Source organism: Beta vulgaris, chromosome 7 (assembly GCF_026745355.1).
Source record: "Beta vulgaris subsp. vulgaris cultivar EL10 chromosome 7, EL10.2, whole genome shotgun sequence".
Classification (NCBI taxonomy): domain Eukaryota; kingdom Viridiplantae; phylum Streptophyta; class Magnoliopsida; order Caryophyllales; family Amaranthaceae; genus Beta; species Beta vulgaris.
In genome coordinates this window covers 20,209,927-20,230,735 of record NC_079208.1, presented here as the reverse complement: position 1 = coordinate 20,230,735, position 20,809 = coordinate 20,209,927, and the positions used below count along the sequence as shown (strand labels likewise).

Genomic DNA, 20,809 nt, shown 5'->3' with positions numbered 1-20,809 from the left:
TGATAGTAGTATACAAGGAAAGGTGAGAAGAGCTTTAGCACGTGATCCATTAAATCGTGTGAAAAGGGTGAAAGGTTTTCTAATTAGTGGCTGTAAATTTGATGTCATGGATCGTGAACGACATCGAAAGACACATCCCGATAAGTCTCTCTTTCTAGAAAATGCTTTTATAATAAACCTTAGAGAATTACCCAGGCATTATCGCCCGTGTGATAACGTTTCGGCTTACTCAGAATTTTGCAGCGGAAAACAACTTACTAAAAACAACTTTATTAAAACTTATGAATAATAACAATATTGAAACTAAAACACACCAACTTAAAACTTATGTCTGAAAACCTGTTCTACGAAACAACTTAAATTGTCTAGTATACAAGAGTCTCTCCATTCCAGATTCCCAATGAGATGCATCTGCGAACCTGTAATGTCAATGCTTCTCGACTCTGCTCACCCGAAGGATCACAGGATCAATAGGCAAAGCCATGATCACACACACAGACAAGCACGTAATCAGCAAAGCTGAGTACTACATATCAGACATAAATAATCCTAAACATGATACTACAAAATAACATGCAGGATAAATAATAATAACATAAAATAATATGCAGACAACTTTACTAACTAGACTCTAAATATTATTCTTTCTTTAAATGGAATAGTTATTGGACGAGTTGACTTATCTAAAAATATGAAATACGGGAGCTACCACATATTCCAAAATGACCTGCGATATCGAGGAACCTTTGAACTGAAAGAGGATGGTGATCAATCCATTCCTAGAAAAGCCATGGGCTACCACCATGTATCCAACCCTTAGTGTCCAACTCTAGACGTGCACAGTCTAAAGTCTATAACTTATTCTCGTTTCACTTTACGTTAAATATTTTTATTACTTGTGTTGACACAACAAACAAGCAACACATAACTAATACTCAAACAATCATAACAGAATCTCTTTTTATCTTTGGATTAACAAGTGATACAACTTCATCAACCAAGACTCTTTAATTCCTTTTATACTTTACTAACTTACTTGTTGAACCTACCAACAATAAACTTTACCTTTATATAGGTATAACTTGTAACTTACCAAATAAGGTCCACGGTCCTTATAAGATAATAAATAATACTCAAGAAATAGATTAAACATGATTCACTTTACTATATTAATCACTCACGAATTAATAAATAACTTGACTTATCTGCTTGCATCAACTTCCATACAAACATTTATAATCATAATCATTCTAGATTACATGTAGCACAAGGCAATAACATGTAAAAATAATTCAGTAATCATATATATGAACAAATAGAGTCCTATACATGATACTAATAAATAAAATACTCTTAGAGCATGCTTCTAAATCACATAGCACGTAGACGATGTACGTACCTTGTATATACAATCGTAGGCCACTTTTACTCGTAAAAGTCTCCTACAACGAAATCTCGCCTAGAAAATAAAGTAATGAAAACGAATATCCCGAACTAAAAATTATAACAACTTTAAAACGATCAAAACCCCCCTTAAACGTGTTTTAAAATCGTTTTTACGTACCAAACTTTCGTTATTTTAAATCCCTAGTATAGTACAACTATTCTAGTGATTAAAAATCTTTAAAACTTAAATACTTATTTTCTGAAATTACAACTTATAAATATTTAATAAATCTTCTGAAAATATATTCAATATATATATAAATTATGTACTAATAAATCTCATGATTTATACTTTATATATATAGTTTCTAGTAATTAAAAACCCTAAAAACTATAATTTATGATAAAAACTAAAATAAACTAACTATAATAAATCTGAAATTTATTATAATAATATCATGATACCGAAATATATTGCATATAAAACATAATTTAAATTCAAAATGATATAATAATAATAAAATAACTAAAAACTAGTACTTTAATGGAATCTTAGAGAGGAAGAAAGAAAACAACCACAAAATGGAAGGAAGGAAGAGCCGGCAGCATAGCAGCACGAACAAGGACCGGCGGTGGTTTTCGGTTCTTGAAGAAGTTTGTGACGTTTCTTGTTAACAAGAAACGTTACTTGGAGAAGAAGAAACAATCTTTTGAGAGGAAAAAGACGCAAGCGCACGAAGAGGAGAGAGAAAAGTCGAGTAGAGGGAGAAGGAAGATCACGTGAAGGGGGAGAAAAAATGTGTAGGGTAAATATTTGGGTTTTTAGGATATTTAATAAAGGCTTTTATTGGTGGTTAGGAAAAGAGATTTTAATAATGAAACTTTGATGACTAATAAGATGGGCTATTAGACTTTAGTCATCAAATACTCTTTCCCTTTTTATCACTTTTGGGCTTTCGATTCCATTAAGCTTCTTTTCAATATCTTTTAATAATTAAAACTCTTATTAAAACATGCTTAATTAAAATATTCAAATTTTATTAAGCTATGAAAAATTTTGTTGACTTTTAAAATAGTCAACCCTTTTTAAAAGTCAAATCATTTTCCAAACTCATTTGGATTTAAATATAACTACATAAATACTTAATATATTTATGAAAATTCTTTAAAATTGTGGGGGATTACAGTCTACCCCCTTAAAAGAAGTTTCGTCCCGAAACTTAACAAAACCCTCGTACTTTCAAAATTTGAACTCATCATTTCGAAAATTTTGAAAAAGGTAGTGCCTCTGTGCACTTTCCCATTTTTAAAACACTTGTGTTACTTATGAACACTTTTCTTATGCGGAGACTCTACTTCTTTTGCACTAACATGTGCAAATTGCCCAACATAGGCATACATATGCATGAAAATCTCATAAAAATAGACAAAAGCGCGAAATTTATCGCATTCTACCCCCTTAAAGAAAACGAGTTACGCCCTCGTAACTCACCTCAAGGAATAGGTCTGGATACTTTTTCTTCATATCCTCTTCGGCTTCCCACGTTGCCTCTTCTGACTCGTGGTTAGACCAAAGAACTTTGACAATATGAACATCCTTGTTGCGCGTACTACGCACTTTCCTGTCGAGAATCTTGACAGGTCTTTCCTCATATTGAGGCTACTATCTATCTGCACTCTTTCAGGCTCTAACACATGACGCTCATCAGGGATATTACGCTTAAGTTGGGAGATGTGAAATACATCATGCATCTTTTCAAACTCCATTGGCAATGCCAATCTATAAGCTACTTTCCCAATGCGCTCCAAAATCTCATATGGGCCTACATATTTAGCACTTAGCTTGCCCTTTTTCCCAAATCTCATAACGCCTTTAGTGGGTGATACTTTCAGGAATACTTTATCACCTACAGCAACTCATCTTCGCGTTTTAAAGTCTGCATAACTTTCTGCCTATCTTGCGCAGCTTGAATTCGAGCCTGAATACAACTTTGACATTGACGGTCTCCTCAATAATTCAGTCCCCAAACTATATTTTCACTAAAGTCATTCCAGCAAATGGGACTTCTACATTCCGTCCATATAATGCCTCAAAGGTGCCATCTTATACTCGCATGGTAACTATTTTGTAAGAAAACTCAATCAAATCTAATTGGTCCTCCCAACTTCCTTGAAAATCATGCACAAGCTCTAACATGTCCTCCATAGTCTGATTAGTCCTCTCAGTCTGACCATCAGTCGCAGGGTGAAAGGCGGTACTCATTTTCAATGTTGTCCCAAGGTTTGATTGGACCTTTTTCCAGAACTTAGATAGAAATCTAGAGTCACGATCGAAATAATGTCCTTTGGAACTCCATGCAATCTCACTACATGTTTGATATAGGTCTTAGCGAGTTGCTTCTTTTCCATGTCTCCTTAATAGGTATGAACACAGCGGACTTGGTCAGTCTATCCACAATAACCCAAATGGTATCATTTCCACTCCTCGTCTTGGGTAAGGCAGTCACAAAGTCCATAGAAATAGAATCCCACTTCCATCCAGGAACCTCTAACGATTGAACTTTCCCCATGGGTCTCTTATGGTCTATCTTCACTTTGACAGGTTAGGCACTTAGACACATATTCAGCTACCTCTCGCTTCATGTTCGGCCACCAATAGATCACCTTAAGGTCTTTATACAACTTGTCACCCCCAGGGTGCACAGAATATGGAGTATTATGCCCCTCGTCCATAAGAGGTCTCTTAAGGTCATTGCACTTCTGTGGTACACACCACCTCCCTTTAAACCTTAGACTCCCATCATCATGAATCTTGAAGTCTACTTCCTTACCTTGCTTCATTTTCTCTTTATCTTGTCTAGTGCTCATCCCCAATTGACCCTCAATAACTCGTCGAAAATGACACTCCCAATGAAAGATTACTAAGTCTAGCCTCACTTTCCCCAGTATTTAAAATTTCCAGATTCAACCTTTGCATATCTTCACACAACTCCTCAGGGACTATCAAAGTACTCAAACTATGACTCGATTTCCTACTCAAGGCGTCAGCACCACATTGCTTTCCCTCTCATGATACTGGATGTCTAGATCTAATCCTTAATCAACTTCAGCCATCTTCTCTTGCCTCATATTCAAGTCTTTTTGGGTAAATATGTACTTCAAACTCTTATGGTCTGTAAATATCTTCAAGTTGCTCCATAAAGATAATGTCTCCAAATTTAATGCAAACACTATGGCAGCTAACTCTAGATCATGGGTAGGGTAATTAGCCTCATAAGGTTTCAATTGACGCGATGCATAACATTACCTTACCATTCTGTTGCAACACACAAACACCATTTTTCGAAGCATCACTATAACCTCAAATCCCTCATTCCCATCAGGTAGGGTTAAAACAGGTGCAGTGGTTAAACGATCCTTCAAGATCTGAAAAGCTTCCTCACACTTCTCATTCCACTCAAACTTGGACTCCTTTTTCATTAAATTGGCATGGTCTTGCTATCTTGAGAAATCTCCACAAATCTCCTATAATAGCCAGCTAAACCCAAGAAACTCCTAATGTCTGACACACTCTTTGGAGTTGGCCACTCACTCACAGCTTGAATCTTAGCAGGATCTACTAGACTCCTTCCTTAGACACAAAATGACCCAAAATGCTACTTTCTCCAAACGAAACTCACACTTAGAGAATTGGCATATATTGGTTCTTCTCAAAGTCTCCAAATAACCCTAAATGTTCATCATGTTCGATTTCATTCCTCGAATATATCAAAATGTCATCAATGAAAACCACTACGAACTTATCAAAAAACTCATGAAAGATCCTATTCATCAAGTCCATAAATATAGCAGGAGCATTGGTTAACCCAAATGGCATTACAGTGAACTCGTAGTGACCATAACGCGTTCTAAAGGCAGTCTTAGGTACATCCTTATCGACTACCCTCAATTGATGATATCCTGAACGTAAGTCAATCTTCGAGAACACACTCGCTCCATTCAGTTGATCGAATAGGTCATCTATTCTAGGCAAAGGGTACTTGTTCTTGATGGTAACATTGTTCAACTCCCTATAGTCGATACATAACCTCATACTCCCATCCTTTTTCTTCACGAACAAACAGGAGCTCCCCAAGGATGCACTAGGCTGATATAACCCTTATCCAAAAGTTCTTGCAATTGGTCTTTAACTCACTCATCTCAGGAGGTGCCATTCTATAAGGTGCCTTAGATATAGGTGCAGTTCCAGGAACTAAGTCTATGGTAAACTCAACAGCTCTTGCAGGCGGCATACCTGAAATTTCACTCGGAAATACTCCATAAACTCATTCACTATTGGAATCCTCAAGTTTTAACTCAGCTTCCTTACTCACATCTTGCACGCTACAGAAAAATAGCTCACACCCCTTTCTCATCAACTTCTGCACTTGCATAGCAGAGTAATCCAAACTTCTTGGTTTCCCAAATCGTCTATATGAGGTCAATTTTCCCGAAGGGTTTCTCAACACTACTTTTGAACTTCACATCAATCGTTGGCCTTGTAAGACTCAACCAGTTCATCCCAAGAATCACATCTAAGTCTCCTAAGTTAAACTCGATTAAATCGGATGGAAAGACACTCCCTCCTATCTTCAAAGGCAGGTTCTTGAACAACTTAGTACACTTCGACTTCCCCAGTAGGAATACTAATAGACAAGTCAATTGATCATATCTACTAACCCAGACTCTTTAGACAGAAGACGAAATAAAAGAATAAGTCGCCCCCGAATCAAATAACGTTTTAACGAAAACTGAATTAATAGAGAAATTACCAGTACCACATCAGCAGACTCTCTCTTGTTGACTCATCACGAACACTTTTCCTGCAGGTTTTTCTGGGTAGGATTCTTATGCAGGCTACTATAGTTTCCTTGGTTATTCTGACCTCCAGGCTTAGGACCCTGGTTCCCTGATTGTTGGACCCTGATCTAGCCTGATTACTTTTTCCTGATTCTTCAGATCCTTTCCGTGCTTGGAGAAGCACTCATACTCTCTATGACCCTTCTTCTGGCAATAATACAGGTCACTAGCTCTCCCTTCAGTCTTCCCAGGATGGTTTTTGTCACAAACTTCAATGATGCAACCTCTCAGGTCTACCCTGCGACTATCCTGGTTTTCTTCCTTGGAAATTCCCATTCCATTCCGTTTTTCTTAAATTCCTTGGTTTCCCCAGTACTAACCTCTTTTCTCTTTTCACCTATTCCACATTCTCTTATCTCTCTTGATTGCAACCCATAATATGTGAAGCTCTCCCATACACCACATCTAAAGATGTAAAGGTTTCACCCCCTAATCCCGACTGGATTTCATCAGTCAACCCTTGTTCGAACCTCTGAGCCTTAAGCTCCTCAGTAGCTACCACCTCAGGTGCAAACCTAGACAGGGTTATGAATTTACTATAATATTCAGAAATAGTCATACTACCCATTCTAAGGTTGATGAACTCTTGAGCTTTCTGTTTCCTCATGAAGGCAGGGTAAAATTTCCCTCAGAACAACACAAAGGCTTCCCAATTGAATCCCTCAGCAGCACTCAATCTAGCCCCATTTTCTCTCCACCAAATCAGCCTCATCCTTTAGATATAAAACAGCCTGCCTACTCTCATATTAGCAGGGCAATTCACTACTCAAATAATTTCTCAAATTCCCTAATCCAGTTCTCTAGGAAGGTAGGGTCAGATTGTCCCTTAAAGTAAGGTGGTTTCACTTTGGCCAGTCTTTCGAACATCTCTCCAGCAGTCTCTGGACGTTCGACCTTGTCCTGATTCAGTTTCTCCGCCAAGAGGCGAATAGCATCAGCTAGTTCAGTGTTTTAGCCATTCTACTTCGGACCTGAAAGTAATATAACTCTACTAGGTTCCAGAAAACTTACATAGTCATCTAAAAGGCAACATTATTTGATCATTAAAGATCGCATCAACAACAATTCACTAAGTTTCAACATGAATGTTCCTAATATCAATAATTGTTCACGTAAATTAATTCATATCAACATGAAATGAATTGAGCAAGAAAAAAATATGATCACATAATGAAAATAGAATATAAAAAAAATTTCCCATTCACGTGCCCAAAATAAATTCTTACTCCTCAATAAAATAAATATATTTTATTCTTCCATAGAAGGGAAAAATGTGAAATAATAATAAAAAAAGAAAACATAATAGTATCTATATTTTCCTAAAATGATAACTCTATAAAACACCTTTGTCCTTGTTGGCACACATCCAACATTATTCTTGTAACTAAATCTTATGTATATCTTATTATATAAAAAAAGTATATAAGTATATATATAACCTATGGCACTACATTGCCATCTTATCCTTGCTCTTATATTCTCAGGTATGAAGGTTTCATCACTAGCTTCATCCTCTTCTTCTCCTCATATAATGATGAATTTCCTCTGATCTTAGACTTCTATAGGTATGGTCTTGTCCTCTTCAGGTTCAGATTCATACCTGAAACAGCATATAATATCCTCCCTAGTGTACCTCTAGACTGGTCCATTCTATGATGACTTCATCATCCCTAGCAAATTCTTTCCTCAAAATACACGCATCGTCCAATGCAGTCTTCATACTCTCTATGGTCAATAGGTGCATGAAAGTCGTCGGCTTCATCGTCGGTCAGAACGATGGGGTTAAAATAGTTTCCTAGATTAGCAGCCATATTCGTAGAGCTACAACACAATAAACCAGAAGGTTTAGCACTCTCTCTAACGCTTCCCACAAAAACAAGGGTAAAAAAACAAAGGCATGTAAATATACACTTTGCAGGCAAGAATTATAAACAGTTAGCAGGGAAGAAAAATATTCATGCATCATTAGCAGGGAAGTATAATAATAATGCACTTATTGACAGGGAAGAAAATAATAATGCACTTATTTCCAGGGAAGAAAATAATAATGATGCTGAACTAACTTTTTAATGGAGGCATATAATATTTCTATCCTATATGCCCTTCTTATACTACCCACTCTCACAATGCAGTAATATAAACCTTAATGTCATGAAATATAATGCAGACACTTTTATAAATACTACTCCCTCTGTTTTTTTTTTTTTATCATTCCTACTTTTCTGTGCGCGTCTTCCAATGCACGTTTTAAAACTTAAATATCCTTCATTATATATTAGTAAAAATTATAACGATTGAATATTAATAAAGTACTAATTGAGACGAATCAAACAAGACCCCACATGACTATGTTTTTTCTTATAAATTGAGAACATTTGAGAAGATTCTCTCTATACATGAATAGTGTCAAGATTCTAAGTGAGAAAGATAAAAAAAACAGAGGGAGTACTACTTAAGTGCCTGAAAAAAAAAAAATTCGAGTAAAAGAATATTTTCGGACACAAGGACACTCGAAAAATAAAAAATTCGGACTTAATATATTCGGAAAAAAAAAATTCGAACGCTTGTATTTCCCGAAAAAAAAAAAAATTTCGAACCCTCAAATTTCCGGGAAAAAAAAAATTCGATTAATAAAAAAAAATTATGGTTCTAAATAAAAATTTTTATGTCCAACTTTCGAAATTAAAACGTAGGAGCAATACTAAGGTTTCCTTCAAATAACTAATAAGTTAGGTAACTTAGTAAGCTAAAATCACTTAGTAAGCTAGTTAGTTAGGCGCCTATAAGTCTTAAACTAACCTAAAGCTCCCAGATACCACTTTGTAACACCCCGATAATCCTCTCTTTCTAAAAAATGCTTTTATAATAAACCTTAGAGAATTACCCAGGCATTATCGCCCGTGTGATAACGTTTCGGCTTACTCAGAATTTTGCAGCGGAAAACAACTTACTAAAAACAACTTTATTAAAACTTATGAGATCAATAACAATATTTGAAACTAAAACACACCAACTTAAAAACTAATGTCTGAAAACACATGTTCCTACGAAAGCAACTTGAATTGTCCTAGTCATAAAACGAGTCTCTCCATTCCAGATTCCCAATGCGATGCATCTGCGAACCTGTAATGTCAATGCTTTCTCGACTCTGCTCACCCGAAGGATCATCACAAGATCAATAGGCAAAGCCATGATCACACACACAAACAAGCACGTAATCAGCAAAACTCAGTACTACATATCAGACATATATAATCCTAACATGATTCTACAACAATAACATGCAGGGATAAATAATAGCATATCATAAAATAATCTGCAGACAACTTTACTAAACTAGACTCTAAATATTACTTCTTTCTTTAAATGGAATAGTTATTGGACGAGTTGACTTATCTAAAAATATGAAATACGGGAGCTACCACATATTCCAAAAATGACCTGCGATATCGAGGAACCTTTGAACTGAAAGAGGGATAGTGATCAATCCATTCCTAGAAAAGCCATGGGCTACCACCATGTACTCCAACCCTTAGTGTCCAACTCTAGACGTGCACTAGTCTAAAGTCTATAACTTATTCTCGTTTCACTTTACGTTAAATATTTTTTATTACTTGTGTTGACACAACAAACAAGCAACACATAACTAATACTCAAACAATCATAACAGAATCTCTTTTTATCTTTGGATTAACAAGTGATCACAACTCATCAACCAAGACTCTTTTAAATTCCTTTTTATACTTTACTAACTTACTTGTTGAACCTAGCCAACAATAAACTTTACCTTTATATAGGTATAACTTGTAACTTACCAAATAAGGTCCACAGTCCTTATAAGATAATAAATAATACTCAAAGAATACATGTAAGACATGATTCACTTTAACTTATATTAATCCACTCACGAATTAATAAATAAACTTGACTTATCCTGCTTGCATCAACCTTCCATACAAACATTTATAATCACAATCACATCTAGATCACATGTAGCACACAGACATATAACATGTAAAAATAATTCCAGTAATCATATATATGAACAAATAGAGTCCTATACACGATACTAATAAATAAAATACTCTTAGAGCATGCTTCTAAATCACATAGCACGTAGACAATGTACGTACCTTGTATATTCCAATCGGTAGGCCACTTTGACTCGGTAAAAGTCTCCTACAACGAAATCTCCGCCTAGAAAATAAAGTAATGAAAATGAATATCCCGAACTAAAAATTACAGCAACTTTAAAACGATCAAAACCCCCTTAAACGTGTTTTAAAATCATTTTTACGCACCAAACTTTCGTCATTTTTAATCCCTAGTATAGCACAACTATTGAAGTGATTAAAAATCCTTTAAAACTCTCTAAATACTTATTTTCTGAAATTACAGCACTTATAATATTTAATAAATCTTCTAAAAATATATTCAATATATATAAAATTACGTACTAAGTAAATCTCATGATTTATACATTATATATATAGTTTCTAGTAGAACAGTAATTTAATTTGCAAATATGATAAATAATAATAAAATTACATAAAAACTAGTACTTTAATAAAATCTTAGAGAGGAAGAAAGAAAACAACCACAATAATGGAAGGAAGAAAGAGCCGGCAGCACAGCAGCCACGAACAAAGGACCCGGCGGTGGTGTTTCGGTTCTTGAGAGGGAGTTGTTATGTTTCTTGTTGAACAAGAAACGGTACTTGGAGAAGAAGAAACAAATCTTTGAGAGGAAAAAGGACGTCAATGGCGCACGAAGAGGAAAGAGAAAAGTCGAGTAGATGGAGAAGGAGAATCACGTGAGGTTTGGGAGAAAATAAGTGTTAGGGTGAAATAATTGGGTTTTTAGGATATTTATATAAAGGTTTTTACTTGTGGGCTTAGGAAAAGAGATTTTAATTGATGAAACTTGATGACTAATAAGATGGGCTAATTAAGACTTTAGTCATCAAATGACTCTTTCCCTTTTTATCACGTTTTGGGCTTTCGATTCCATTAAACTTCCTTTTCAATGTTCTTCTAATATTTAAAACTCTTATTAAAACATACTTAATTAAAATATTTCAAATTTTATTAAACTATGAAAAATAATTTTAGTTGACTTTTAAAATAGTCAACCCTTTTTAAAAGTCAAATCATTTTCCAAACTCATTTGGATTTAAAATATAACTACATAAATACTTTAATATATTTATGAAAATTCTTTAAAATTGTGGGGGATTACAGGGCCTATCTCGGCCGGCCATGCATTCTTTTATTTTGGACATGGACGGCAAAGTCAGACGACCCAGTCTTTACCTGTGCAAACAGCTCGCATAAGACGAGGGGTAAACCTTCCGGCCTCCAGCTCAGAGTTGGAGGCATCAACTGGACGAATTCCCGCTGACGGGGAGCGTGAAGTCCAGAGCACCCGGCCAGCAAACCAAAATCCTTCTCATGGGAGCGTCTAGGAGGAAAATATAGTCCGAGGGTCTCTAGAACCCAGCCCGTCCAGGCAAGAGACGGCCATAGACGAGGTCAACGAGGCGGAAATAAGGCGCCGGCTGGGCCCTTTATCTGACCCTAGGTTCATTCTAGACGACAACAGTTGGCTAGGACGGGTAGGTCCTGACCTCAAACACTTCTCTACGGCTATGCCAATGCCGGGATATCGTTTTGTCCTTCCTGGCCGAGAGGACACTATACTTAGTGCTCCTCCTGGCCATTTTGCTTTTTATCGGCTGGCCCTGGATGTCGGATTGCGATTTCTCTTGCATCCCTTCATCAGCCGCCTTCTTCATTACTATATCATAGGTCACAACCAACTTGGCCCAAATTCTTGGCAAAACATCCTAACCTTTTTAGTCATCTACGAGCTAAAAGGTGTCGATCCTTCGTTGGCCGCCTTTTCCCAAATACACTATGTATCCAAGGTTCACCGAACTGTGGACGGAGCCTGGTTCAGTGTGTGTAATCATCAGGGCTACCTGACGTCTTGGGAAAAAACGTCCAAGATGCATGCTTGCAAGGTCGAATTTCTGTTCGTCCAGGCGCCTAATGAAGTCGTCGCCAGACGGTACCGATACTTTAGTCGAGCTACTACCAACACTGGACGAACAACGTCCTATTTAGAGCTGGAAAGTATTTCAGCTGAAGAAATGATGGAATACTTCAAAGTATCAGAGTATTCCATCAATAACTCCTCTTTTAAGGGTCCGTCCAATTAGATCCCCTTCAAGGATTTGTTTTACGACGATAACTTCCTTGTCGCCGCCGGTTTGCGGTGGGCCGAGGGTAGAGGTATAACTTGTAATTTTTCCCAAGTAAAATCTTTCATCTAATGACAACCATTAATATAATCATGCTTTTTCTTCTTATACAGATTCGGCCAGAGCAGCGCTAAAGAAATCTTGGACGGGAGATATAAGTATGTCTATGTTCACAGACTCCCTCTGGAAGGAGTTCAACAAAATCGGCTCTGAGAAGAGGACGGATACCCTGGTATACTTAACAATATATAGATATATATTATTTTTTTTCTTGTGGACGAACCCTTTCTTTATCAGCAAATCGTCCTAAAGTATCTTGGTCGGCTTCCTTTAACCCACGAGACTCGTCTAAGAACGAACATTCTCCCTCTTGGACGAGTGTTGTCGTTTAGACCGTTCTTGCTCCAAAATGGAACTCGGCCAAGAACCTGCGTACTTCTTAGAAGGGAAGTCGTCCAGCTTTTATTGGTCGGCTTCCTTCTGTAGAGGACGTCCTTCATCATGCTTTGGCTCTAGTAGGTTGACCTCCGTATTTAATAGAGCTCCGTCCACTAAAGCTGAAATATTCTTGGCCGGTTTAACTTCCTTTTCTGGCCGTTGACATTTTTACTTGTTTTATTTTTCAGAAAAATGCCCCAACGTCTAAGGCGTTGGCCGCGAAGGCGGCTTCAAAGAAAAGGTCGGCTAGAATCGGGGATGCGCCTCCCCCCAAAAAATCTAAAGGCTTTACTGCCAAAAAGAAGATACCCTCACGGCATGTGCCCAAGGTCGTGATCTCTATTCCGGCCGAGGATGACCCTCATATCATTGAGGAGAGGGCCTTGGTCACATACACTGGTTCGGCCGATCCTACTCCCCCCCTTGCTTTTGAGCATCCGGACGCGGTTGTTCATTTGGACGGGACAGGGAATCAACCTGCTCAGTCGGACGCGGCTTTAGACGGGTCGACCTTTTCTGGGTTAGTTGCCAAACTAGTATCCCAAATGTTGGAAGTTTATAGGACGGCTTCCTGGTCCTCTAGTGAGTCTTATTATTCAAACATTGTTAGGGCTTTGCGCGTTGGCGGGCGTCCGATGAGTCCGTCCAATGGTCAGACCGTGGTTATACCCATCCGAAATATTGATGAGTCTCCTCTTTCAAATAAAGAAAGGGGTCGCTGATGAAGCTCCTGACGGCTCTCCTACTCTTTCGGCCGACGAGTCCTCGGCTGCCTTTGCGAGGATAAATTCGACCGACCGTGAGAAGCTCAAGCAGGAGCTTTTAAAGTGCTTCCTTGAGCCTTATATCAGAGGCTTGAGAGGAGCCTCATCCGGGCATGTTAGCTACATGTCTCAACTTGTTGCCGAGGTACCTTCTTATTCTTTTGCCGCTTGATTTATGTACTTGTAAATTTTTTAACTTTTGCAACCGTCCTAACATATCTTCGTCTTTCCTATTTCAGCTCTTTGCTCGCAGTATGATTACTGAGGACGGGGCAAGAATGCTTAGAAAGGATAACAAGCAGCTCGTCGGGAAAGTTTCCAAGGCGTCAGACCTGGCTCAGTTTTCAATGGCCGAGTAGGAAGTGCTGCACTGTCAGTCCAGGGAGGCCTTGGAAAAGCGCTCGGCCGAAATGGAGGCCTTGAATCAAACTTACTTACTCCGGCTGACGGAGCTTCTGGACGAGAGGGCTATCCTAGAGCGCTTTCTTAAAGACGAGAGAAACTCAGCCCTGCTGGCGGCGGCGAAGCTTCGAAGACAAAACCATCGACACTTCAAGATCCTGGGTTGTGAAGGCCTTTGAGTTGTTGGCCGAGGAGGATGATGTCCCAAGATTCGTCGGTCGGCTAGACTTTCAAGATAGTCTTCACAAGGCCACCGTGGACGTGAAGGAACTTTCAACCTTTCAGGAGTCTTCAGACGACGAAGAAGGAGAAGAAGAGGTCGACCCTGAAACTCAGGCCGAAGATAACACTAATCCTCTAAAGGCTTAGTTTTCCTTTCCCTTAGTCTTGGCCGTAGGCCTTTTGTACTTTGTAACTCTTTTTTTTTTCTTAGTCTTTGGCCGTAGGCCCCTTTGTACTTAGCGTTGTAGGATTTTTTTCATTTATTGTATTTTTAGACTATGTTGTAATTTCCTCTTTTAATTATCTATAAAACAGTTTCTTTCTTACATCTTGCTTCAAAATCCAAGACTTATGACGTCTATCATTTAAACCAATTATTCTAAATAACAATGCTAAGTACGAAAACAGTTGGACCTATATGATCAGCTTTCATTGGCTAAAGACTTAATTCATTTATTAGATATGCCAAGTTAAAAAACTGTTCGTCCTGAAACATGGGTATTAATTCGTTAGAACTTGTTATACTAACTTTTTGTACAAGGACTTGGTAATCTGCAGTTGTATATTTAGCCCATATATGCCCCCCTTCTTGGACGAAGAGGTCTCAGTAACCTTTCTTTGGTTCAAGAAGGAGAATGACCATGATGTACTGATGCAAGATAACTTAACACTTTATAAAGGTTATGGCAACTCGTTCATCCTTGTTTAAAATTTGAAATAACTTGTTCCTTTACTAAGGTTGTTATCTCAGGGTATGGCCTTTGGACGAAAAGTATGACACTTTTACTAAAGCGTCCTGATTCCAGCCGCCTTCGTTTAGGAGATGTTAACTCTTTAAGTTAACTAATTGTAGGCCTTTGTCATGTGCTATCCTTTATAGGATTTTAACATGTTGGCCGGTCTCCTAATAGAAGATGCTTTTATTTGTCGTTTTGCTTTGAATGTCGGCTTGGCCGATGGTATGTACCTCTGGACAACTAAATAGGGCATACATATCAAACAAAGAAACAGTCATAGGAGGGAAGTAGATTTGTATTATATGAATTTTGCTTGGCTGGGAGCTAAGATACATGTATACATCTCTACTTTTTCATTAATGTGTACTTAAGCTAGTAAAAGATTACACTTTATTGAGCTATCTTAAACAAAGTATTTCTTCAAACTATCAGAGTTCCACGTTCTGGGAACAGATGGACCGTCCATATACTCTAGACGAAAGGTACTACTCTGAACTTCTTGGACATTCTGGTAAGGTCCTTCCCAATTAGGGGTGAGCTTACCCATTTCTTTGGCTCGACCAACTGCATCCATTTTTCTTAGGACGAGGTCTCCCTTCTTCAATGGCCGCCTTGCCACTCTCTTGTTAAACTCTCGAGTTATTCTTAATTTATAGAGTTGCATCCTCAACAGAGCATTGCCCCTTACTTCAGGAACCTGATCCAAGGTCGTCCGTCGAGCAGCCCAATTGGCATCCTCTGAATACAGCATGACTTGGAGGGTTGGTTCTTCAATTTCAATGGGGAGGACGGCCTTTGAGCCATAGACGAGCATAAACGGGGTTTCTCCAGTTGAGTTCTTAGCCGTTGTTCTGATCGACCAGAGAACCATTTGTAACTCTTCTACCTACAACCCTTTTGCATTGTCTAGCTTCTTTTTAATTCCTGCTGATAAGATCTTATTGAAGGCTTCAACTTGTCCATTTGCCTGAGGATGAGCAACTGCAACAAAGTGGGCCTTAAGGCCCTAATCGGCCAGCCATTCACGGAGCTTGGGTGTTTCAAACTGTGGTCAATTGTCAAAGATAATAGACTGAGGCATCCCAGACCTTGTAATGAGGTTCTTCCAGACGAACCCTTTCACATCATTAGTAGTGATTCCTCTCATTGCTTCAGCCTCCACCTATTTTGTGAAGTAGTCCACTACTACTATCACAAATTTTTTATGGCCGACTGCTACAAGAAATGGGCCAAGAATATCCATTCCCCATTTGGCAAAGGGAAGGGGAAAAAGAACTGGAGTTAGATAGTTGGAAGGCTTCTGATAAATGTTGCCATGCCTCTGACAACTATCACATTTTCTTGCATAAGGCAAAGCGTCCTCCTTCAAAGTATGCCAATAATAACCAGTCCTTAAGGCCTTTTCCCCTAATGCCCTTCCCCCAATGTGGGAAGCACAAGCTCCTTCATGCATCTCTTTCAGGACTTCTACCGTCTTCTCAAGAAATACACTTGAGGAGTGGCCGGTCAAAAGCCTTTTTGTAGAGAGTTTCGTCCCACAGCTCGAACCACATGTCCCTGACCTTTACATACTTAGCTTCCAAAGGATCAGTGGGTAGTTGTCCTGTTTTCTTGTATTCTATGATGGGGCTCATCCACACGTTTCCTCGGCTGAGGAATAGAACGTCCTTCTGAACAATGCTCTTGGTCGGCTTTATCTCCCAAAACACAGTCCTCGGCTCATCCCCTTCGGCCGAACTTGCTAATTTTGAGAGAGCATCGGCTTGATGATTCTCCGACCTTGGGACTTGGTCGAGAATAAATCATTTCAGTGTTTTAATTTCTTCCTGAACCAGATTCATGTACTTGCTCAGGAATAGAACGTCCTTCTGAACAATGCTCTTGGTCGGCTTTATCTCCCAAAACACAGTCCTCGGCTCATCCCCTTCGGCCGAACTTGCTAATTTTGAGAGAGCATCGGCTTGATGATTCTCCGACCTTGGGACTTGGTCGAGAATAAATCATTTCAGTGTTTTAATTTCTTCCTGAACCAGCTTCATGTACTTGCTCATAGATGGTTCTTTGCACTCAAAATCTCCATTGACTTAACTGACTACCAGCATAGAGTCCGTCTCTGCTTCAATTTCCAGGGCTCCAGTCGCTTTGGACATTTTGGTGCCAGCTAACAGAGCTTCATACTCTGCTTCATTGTTCGACGCTTGAAACTGAAATCTCATTGCATATTCAAAATGTGTCCCCCTCTGGTGATTTAAAGATGATTCCAGCTCCACAACCATTGGTAGTGGACGACCCATCCACCATAACGGTCTAATGTCGCTTTCCTTCTGCTGGGTCTTGGACGAACTCTATGGCAGGTCGAGTAAGCTCTACAATGAAATCTGCTAAGGGTTGCCTTTTAATCGCTTTTCTAGGCTCAAACGATATGTCAAACATATTCAGCTCCACAACCCACTTTAGCCTTCATCCAGAGGCATCCATCTTATGCAGGACTTGCTTCAAAGGTTGATCAGTATAGACGAGGATACTATGAGCAAGAAAATATGGTCTTAGTTTCTGATTGGCCATAAGCAGTGCCTGGCCGAACTTCTCTACTAACGAGTACTTGCCCTCAGCATCTTTTAGCACATGGCTAACAAAGTAGATGGGTATTTGCACTAAGTCCCTTTCAGCTAAGAGAATAGCACTAACCGCGAATGGAGATACGGCCAGGTATACATATAGTTTCTCTCCTTCGGCCGGGCTGATTAATCTTAGCAGTTGCGGAAGATGCTCTTTAACCTGCTGAATAGCCCTCTCTGCTTCCTCCGTCCACTCAAATTTTGCATTCTTCTTTATTGTTGCGAAGAAATGATGACACTTATCCATAGACTAAGATAGAAATCGTCCAAGGGCAGCCAGACATCCCGTCAAACGCTGGACTTCTTTTACCTTGGATGGAGAAGTCATGTTTAAAATTGCCTGTCTCTTGTCAAGATTAGCCTCAATTCCTCGTTGATCAACCAAGAATCCTAAGAACTTCCCGACAACCACTCCAAATACACACTTCTACGGATTGAGTTTTAACTTGTATTTTCTGAGAGTTAAGAATGTTTCTCGCAAATCTTCCAAATGATCCATCTCCCTGCGACTTTTGACGATCATATCATCGATATAAGCCTCCATATTTCTTCCCAAGTGTGGCTGAAAGACAGTGTTTATAAGCCTTTGAAAAGTAGCTGGCGCATTTTGGAGGTCGAAAGGCATCCTCAGCCAGCCATAGAGACCTTTCTCAGTAATGAACGAGGTATTGTCTTGGTCCTCAGGCCACATAGGGATCTGGTGAAAACCTGAATAGGCGTCCATAAAGCTAAGTAGTGGATGCCCCGCTGTGGAGTCAACCAACCGATCAATTTTAGGCAGAGGAAAGCTGTCCTTTGGACAGGCTTTGTTCAAGCCGGTATAATCCACGAACATTCTCCATGTTCCATTCGGCTTGGGGACCATGACTACGTTGGCAATCCAATTCGGATAATTAGTTTCCCGGATGAATTTTGACTTCAATAGCTTCTGGACCTCCTGTTCAACGGCTTTTTCCTGGCCGGACCCAAGTGCCTCTTTTTCTGCCGGACTGGCTTTTGTCCCGGATCTATGTTCAACTTATGAACACCACTTCGGGGTCAATTACAGCATCTCTTCAATAGCTTCTTCGTCTCCTACCCTGACGGGTAGGGTAATAGTACCCATCGGATGAATGATTCCTCCTCCGAATCCAATGATGGGGTGATTGACTGGAACTAGATTATTCTCATCAAACTTCAATCTTGACAGACAATCCGCACAGATTATATCAGTAGAACTTCCTGTATCAATCAGGATTCGTCTTACCCTGAGATTTGCTATTTTCATTTCTACCACCAGTGGGTCATCATGAGGTGTTCTTATCTTGGGGAAAGGATCAGACTCTGCCTGGTTGGTAAGCATTACCTGGCTGAGTTCCCGCAAATAATTTATGTGGCTGCGATTTGTAGGACCCCCTGCTGCAAATCCACCAGAAATCACTAACACTATATCTTCGTCAGTGCTTTCATCATCTTTTCTTCTCCCTTGACGATTATCCTTTTTCTGGAATTTTCTACTTGCTTGAGGTAGATAGGAGTTCATCTTACCCTTGCGAGCTAAGTCCTCCAAGGCTCTTTTCAGATGCTTACATTCATTCGTCTCGTGACCACAATCTTTGTGGAAATGGCAGTACTTGCTTTTATCTCTGTTTCTGTAAGGCGTCTTCATTTCTGCTGACGCCTTTATCTCATATTGATCTTTGATCTCCATGAGAATGGAGTATTGATCCTTGCTTCCAAAGGATCAGTGGATACATATGTATTAGGTGTTCACCCCCCTCTTATAGTGCTCATATTATTAACATCTTACAAAGTAATTCAACTAAGTGGATTGTCAAAGACTAGTAGATACATATGTATCATACGAAAAAAATACTAGTAGATACATATGTATCACACGCAGGGATAGTAGCACTAAAATTAATTGATAATAATAATTTTAGTTATAACAAGTACTAATTCTATTTATGTCACATAGTATACACCTAACATAAACATAGAATCACATAAGCACATGTATTACACATAGCACATACGATTCCTAACGGGATTCTAGTTATTGATGGACATGGTGAATTACCTCGAACGCATCCCAAGTATAGCAATATCACCTAAAATTCGCCTCCTACGAAGTTCCCGCCTACAACAAATAATATTACCTAAAGTTAGTCATTTGATATAATATCCCGAAAAAATAATTAGCCAAAGTTTACAAGGTTAATAGTTGAAAAAGTTAAATAACCAAAGTTAAAAAGAAAAGAAGGAAAAATAATTTAACAAAACTTTCAATAAAATAGAAAACCGACCACGGTGGCATGGTTTGTAAAATTTTGTCAAAATCCTTCTATGTGACAGCATGTCACTGCACAGTAATTCACGTGAACAATTACAACATGATCAAAAAGTGACAAAACCATTCGTTTTACTTTATAAAACAAAACAAAACAAAACAAAACAAATCATTCATTATTAAATAAGAAAGTAACCATAGAAAGCAGAGGAAATAATGAAGAAGAAACCAGAAGAAAGAAGAATAAGGAAAGGATAAAGAAGATTGGGTATGGTGGTCAGTCGATACTCCGACGAACCGACTAAGCCCCGACATCACACGCATACATGGTGTTGGTTTCTTTTGCTTTCTTTTTTTTTGAACTTCGAATTATAACAGTGATAAGAAATTCAAATCTGTGAGAAAGGGTTAGAGAAAAAAATTAGATTTTCAACACTCTAAAGTACTTGCTTTTGCTTGAGAGAAACATTGCTACTTTCTCTTGAGTGTTCTTGACAAACTCTAAACACAAGTTCTTGTTGATTCACTTAGAAGATTATCTAAGTGGATGGTTCTCTCCATTGTATCTCATTAGTTATTTCGTGTTAACCCGTGATCCTAGAGGGGCGAAATTAAACTAATAGGAAAGCGTAATTTTCGTGCCTTGGAGTGATATATCCGGTTCTCTCTTTCAGTGATTAAGCACTTGTATATAGGGTAATGAGATTTATAATCAGATGGTCATATAATAGAAGAGGAGGAGGTCTAGTATGCAAAAGATTAGAGTACACAAAGTTTCAAAGTCACGTGGAAAACCAATAACAGTGATGAGA

At 38.6% G+C, this 20,809-nt stretch overlaps 1 protein-coding gene across 2 annotated transcripts in view; it reads right to left on the bottom strand.

Annotated features, from left to right (window-relative positions):
* Positions 1 to 9,232: 9,232 nt before the first annotated feature.
* The window catches only part of LOC104899259 (BAG family molecular chaperone regulator 3), a 32,686-nt gene continuing 21,109 nt past the window's right edge, over positions 9,233 to 20,809 (bottom strand). For both annotated transcript variants that reach the window (XM_057396296.1, XM_057396295.1), the window contains exons 4-6: positions 19,788 to 19,847; positions 10,419 to 10,482; positions 9,233 to 9,433 (exon numbers count right to left, since the gene is read on the bottom strand). In XM_057396296.1, the coding sequence (XP_057252279.1) occupies positions 9,353 to 9,433; positions 10,419 to 10,482; positions 19,788 to 19,847 (205 nt within the window). In that variant the 3' untranslated portion in view covers positions 9,233 to 9,352. The remainder of the gene's footprint in view (positions 9,434 to 10,418; positions 10,483 to 19,787; positions 19,848 to 20,809) is intronic.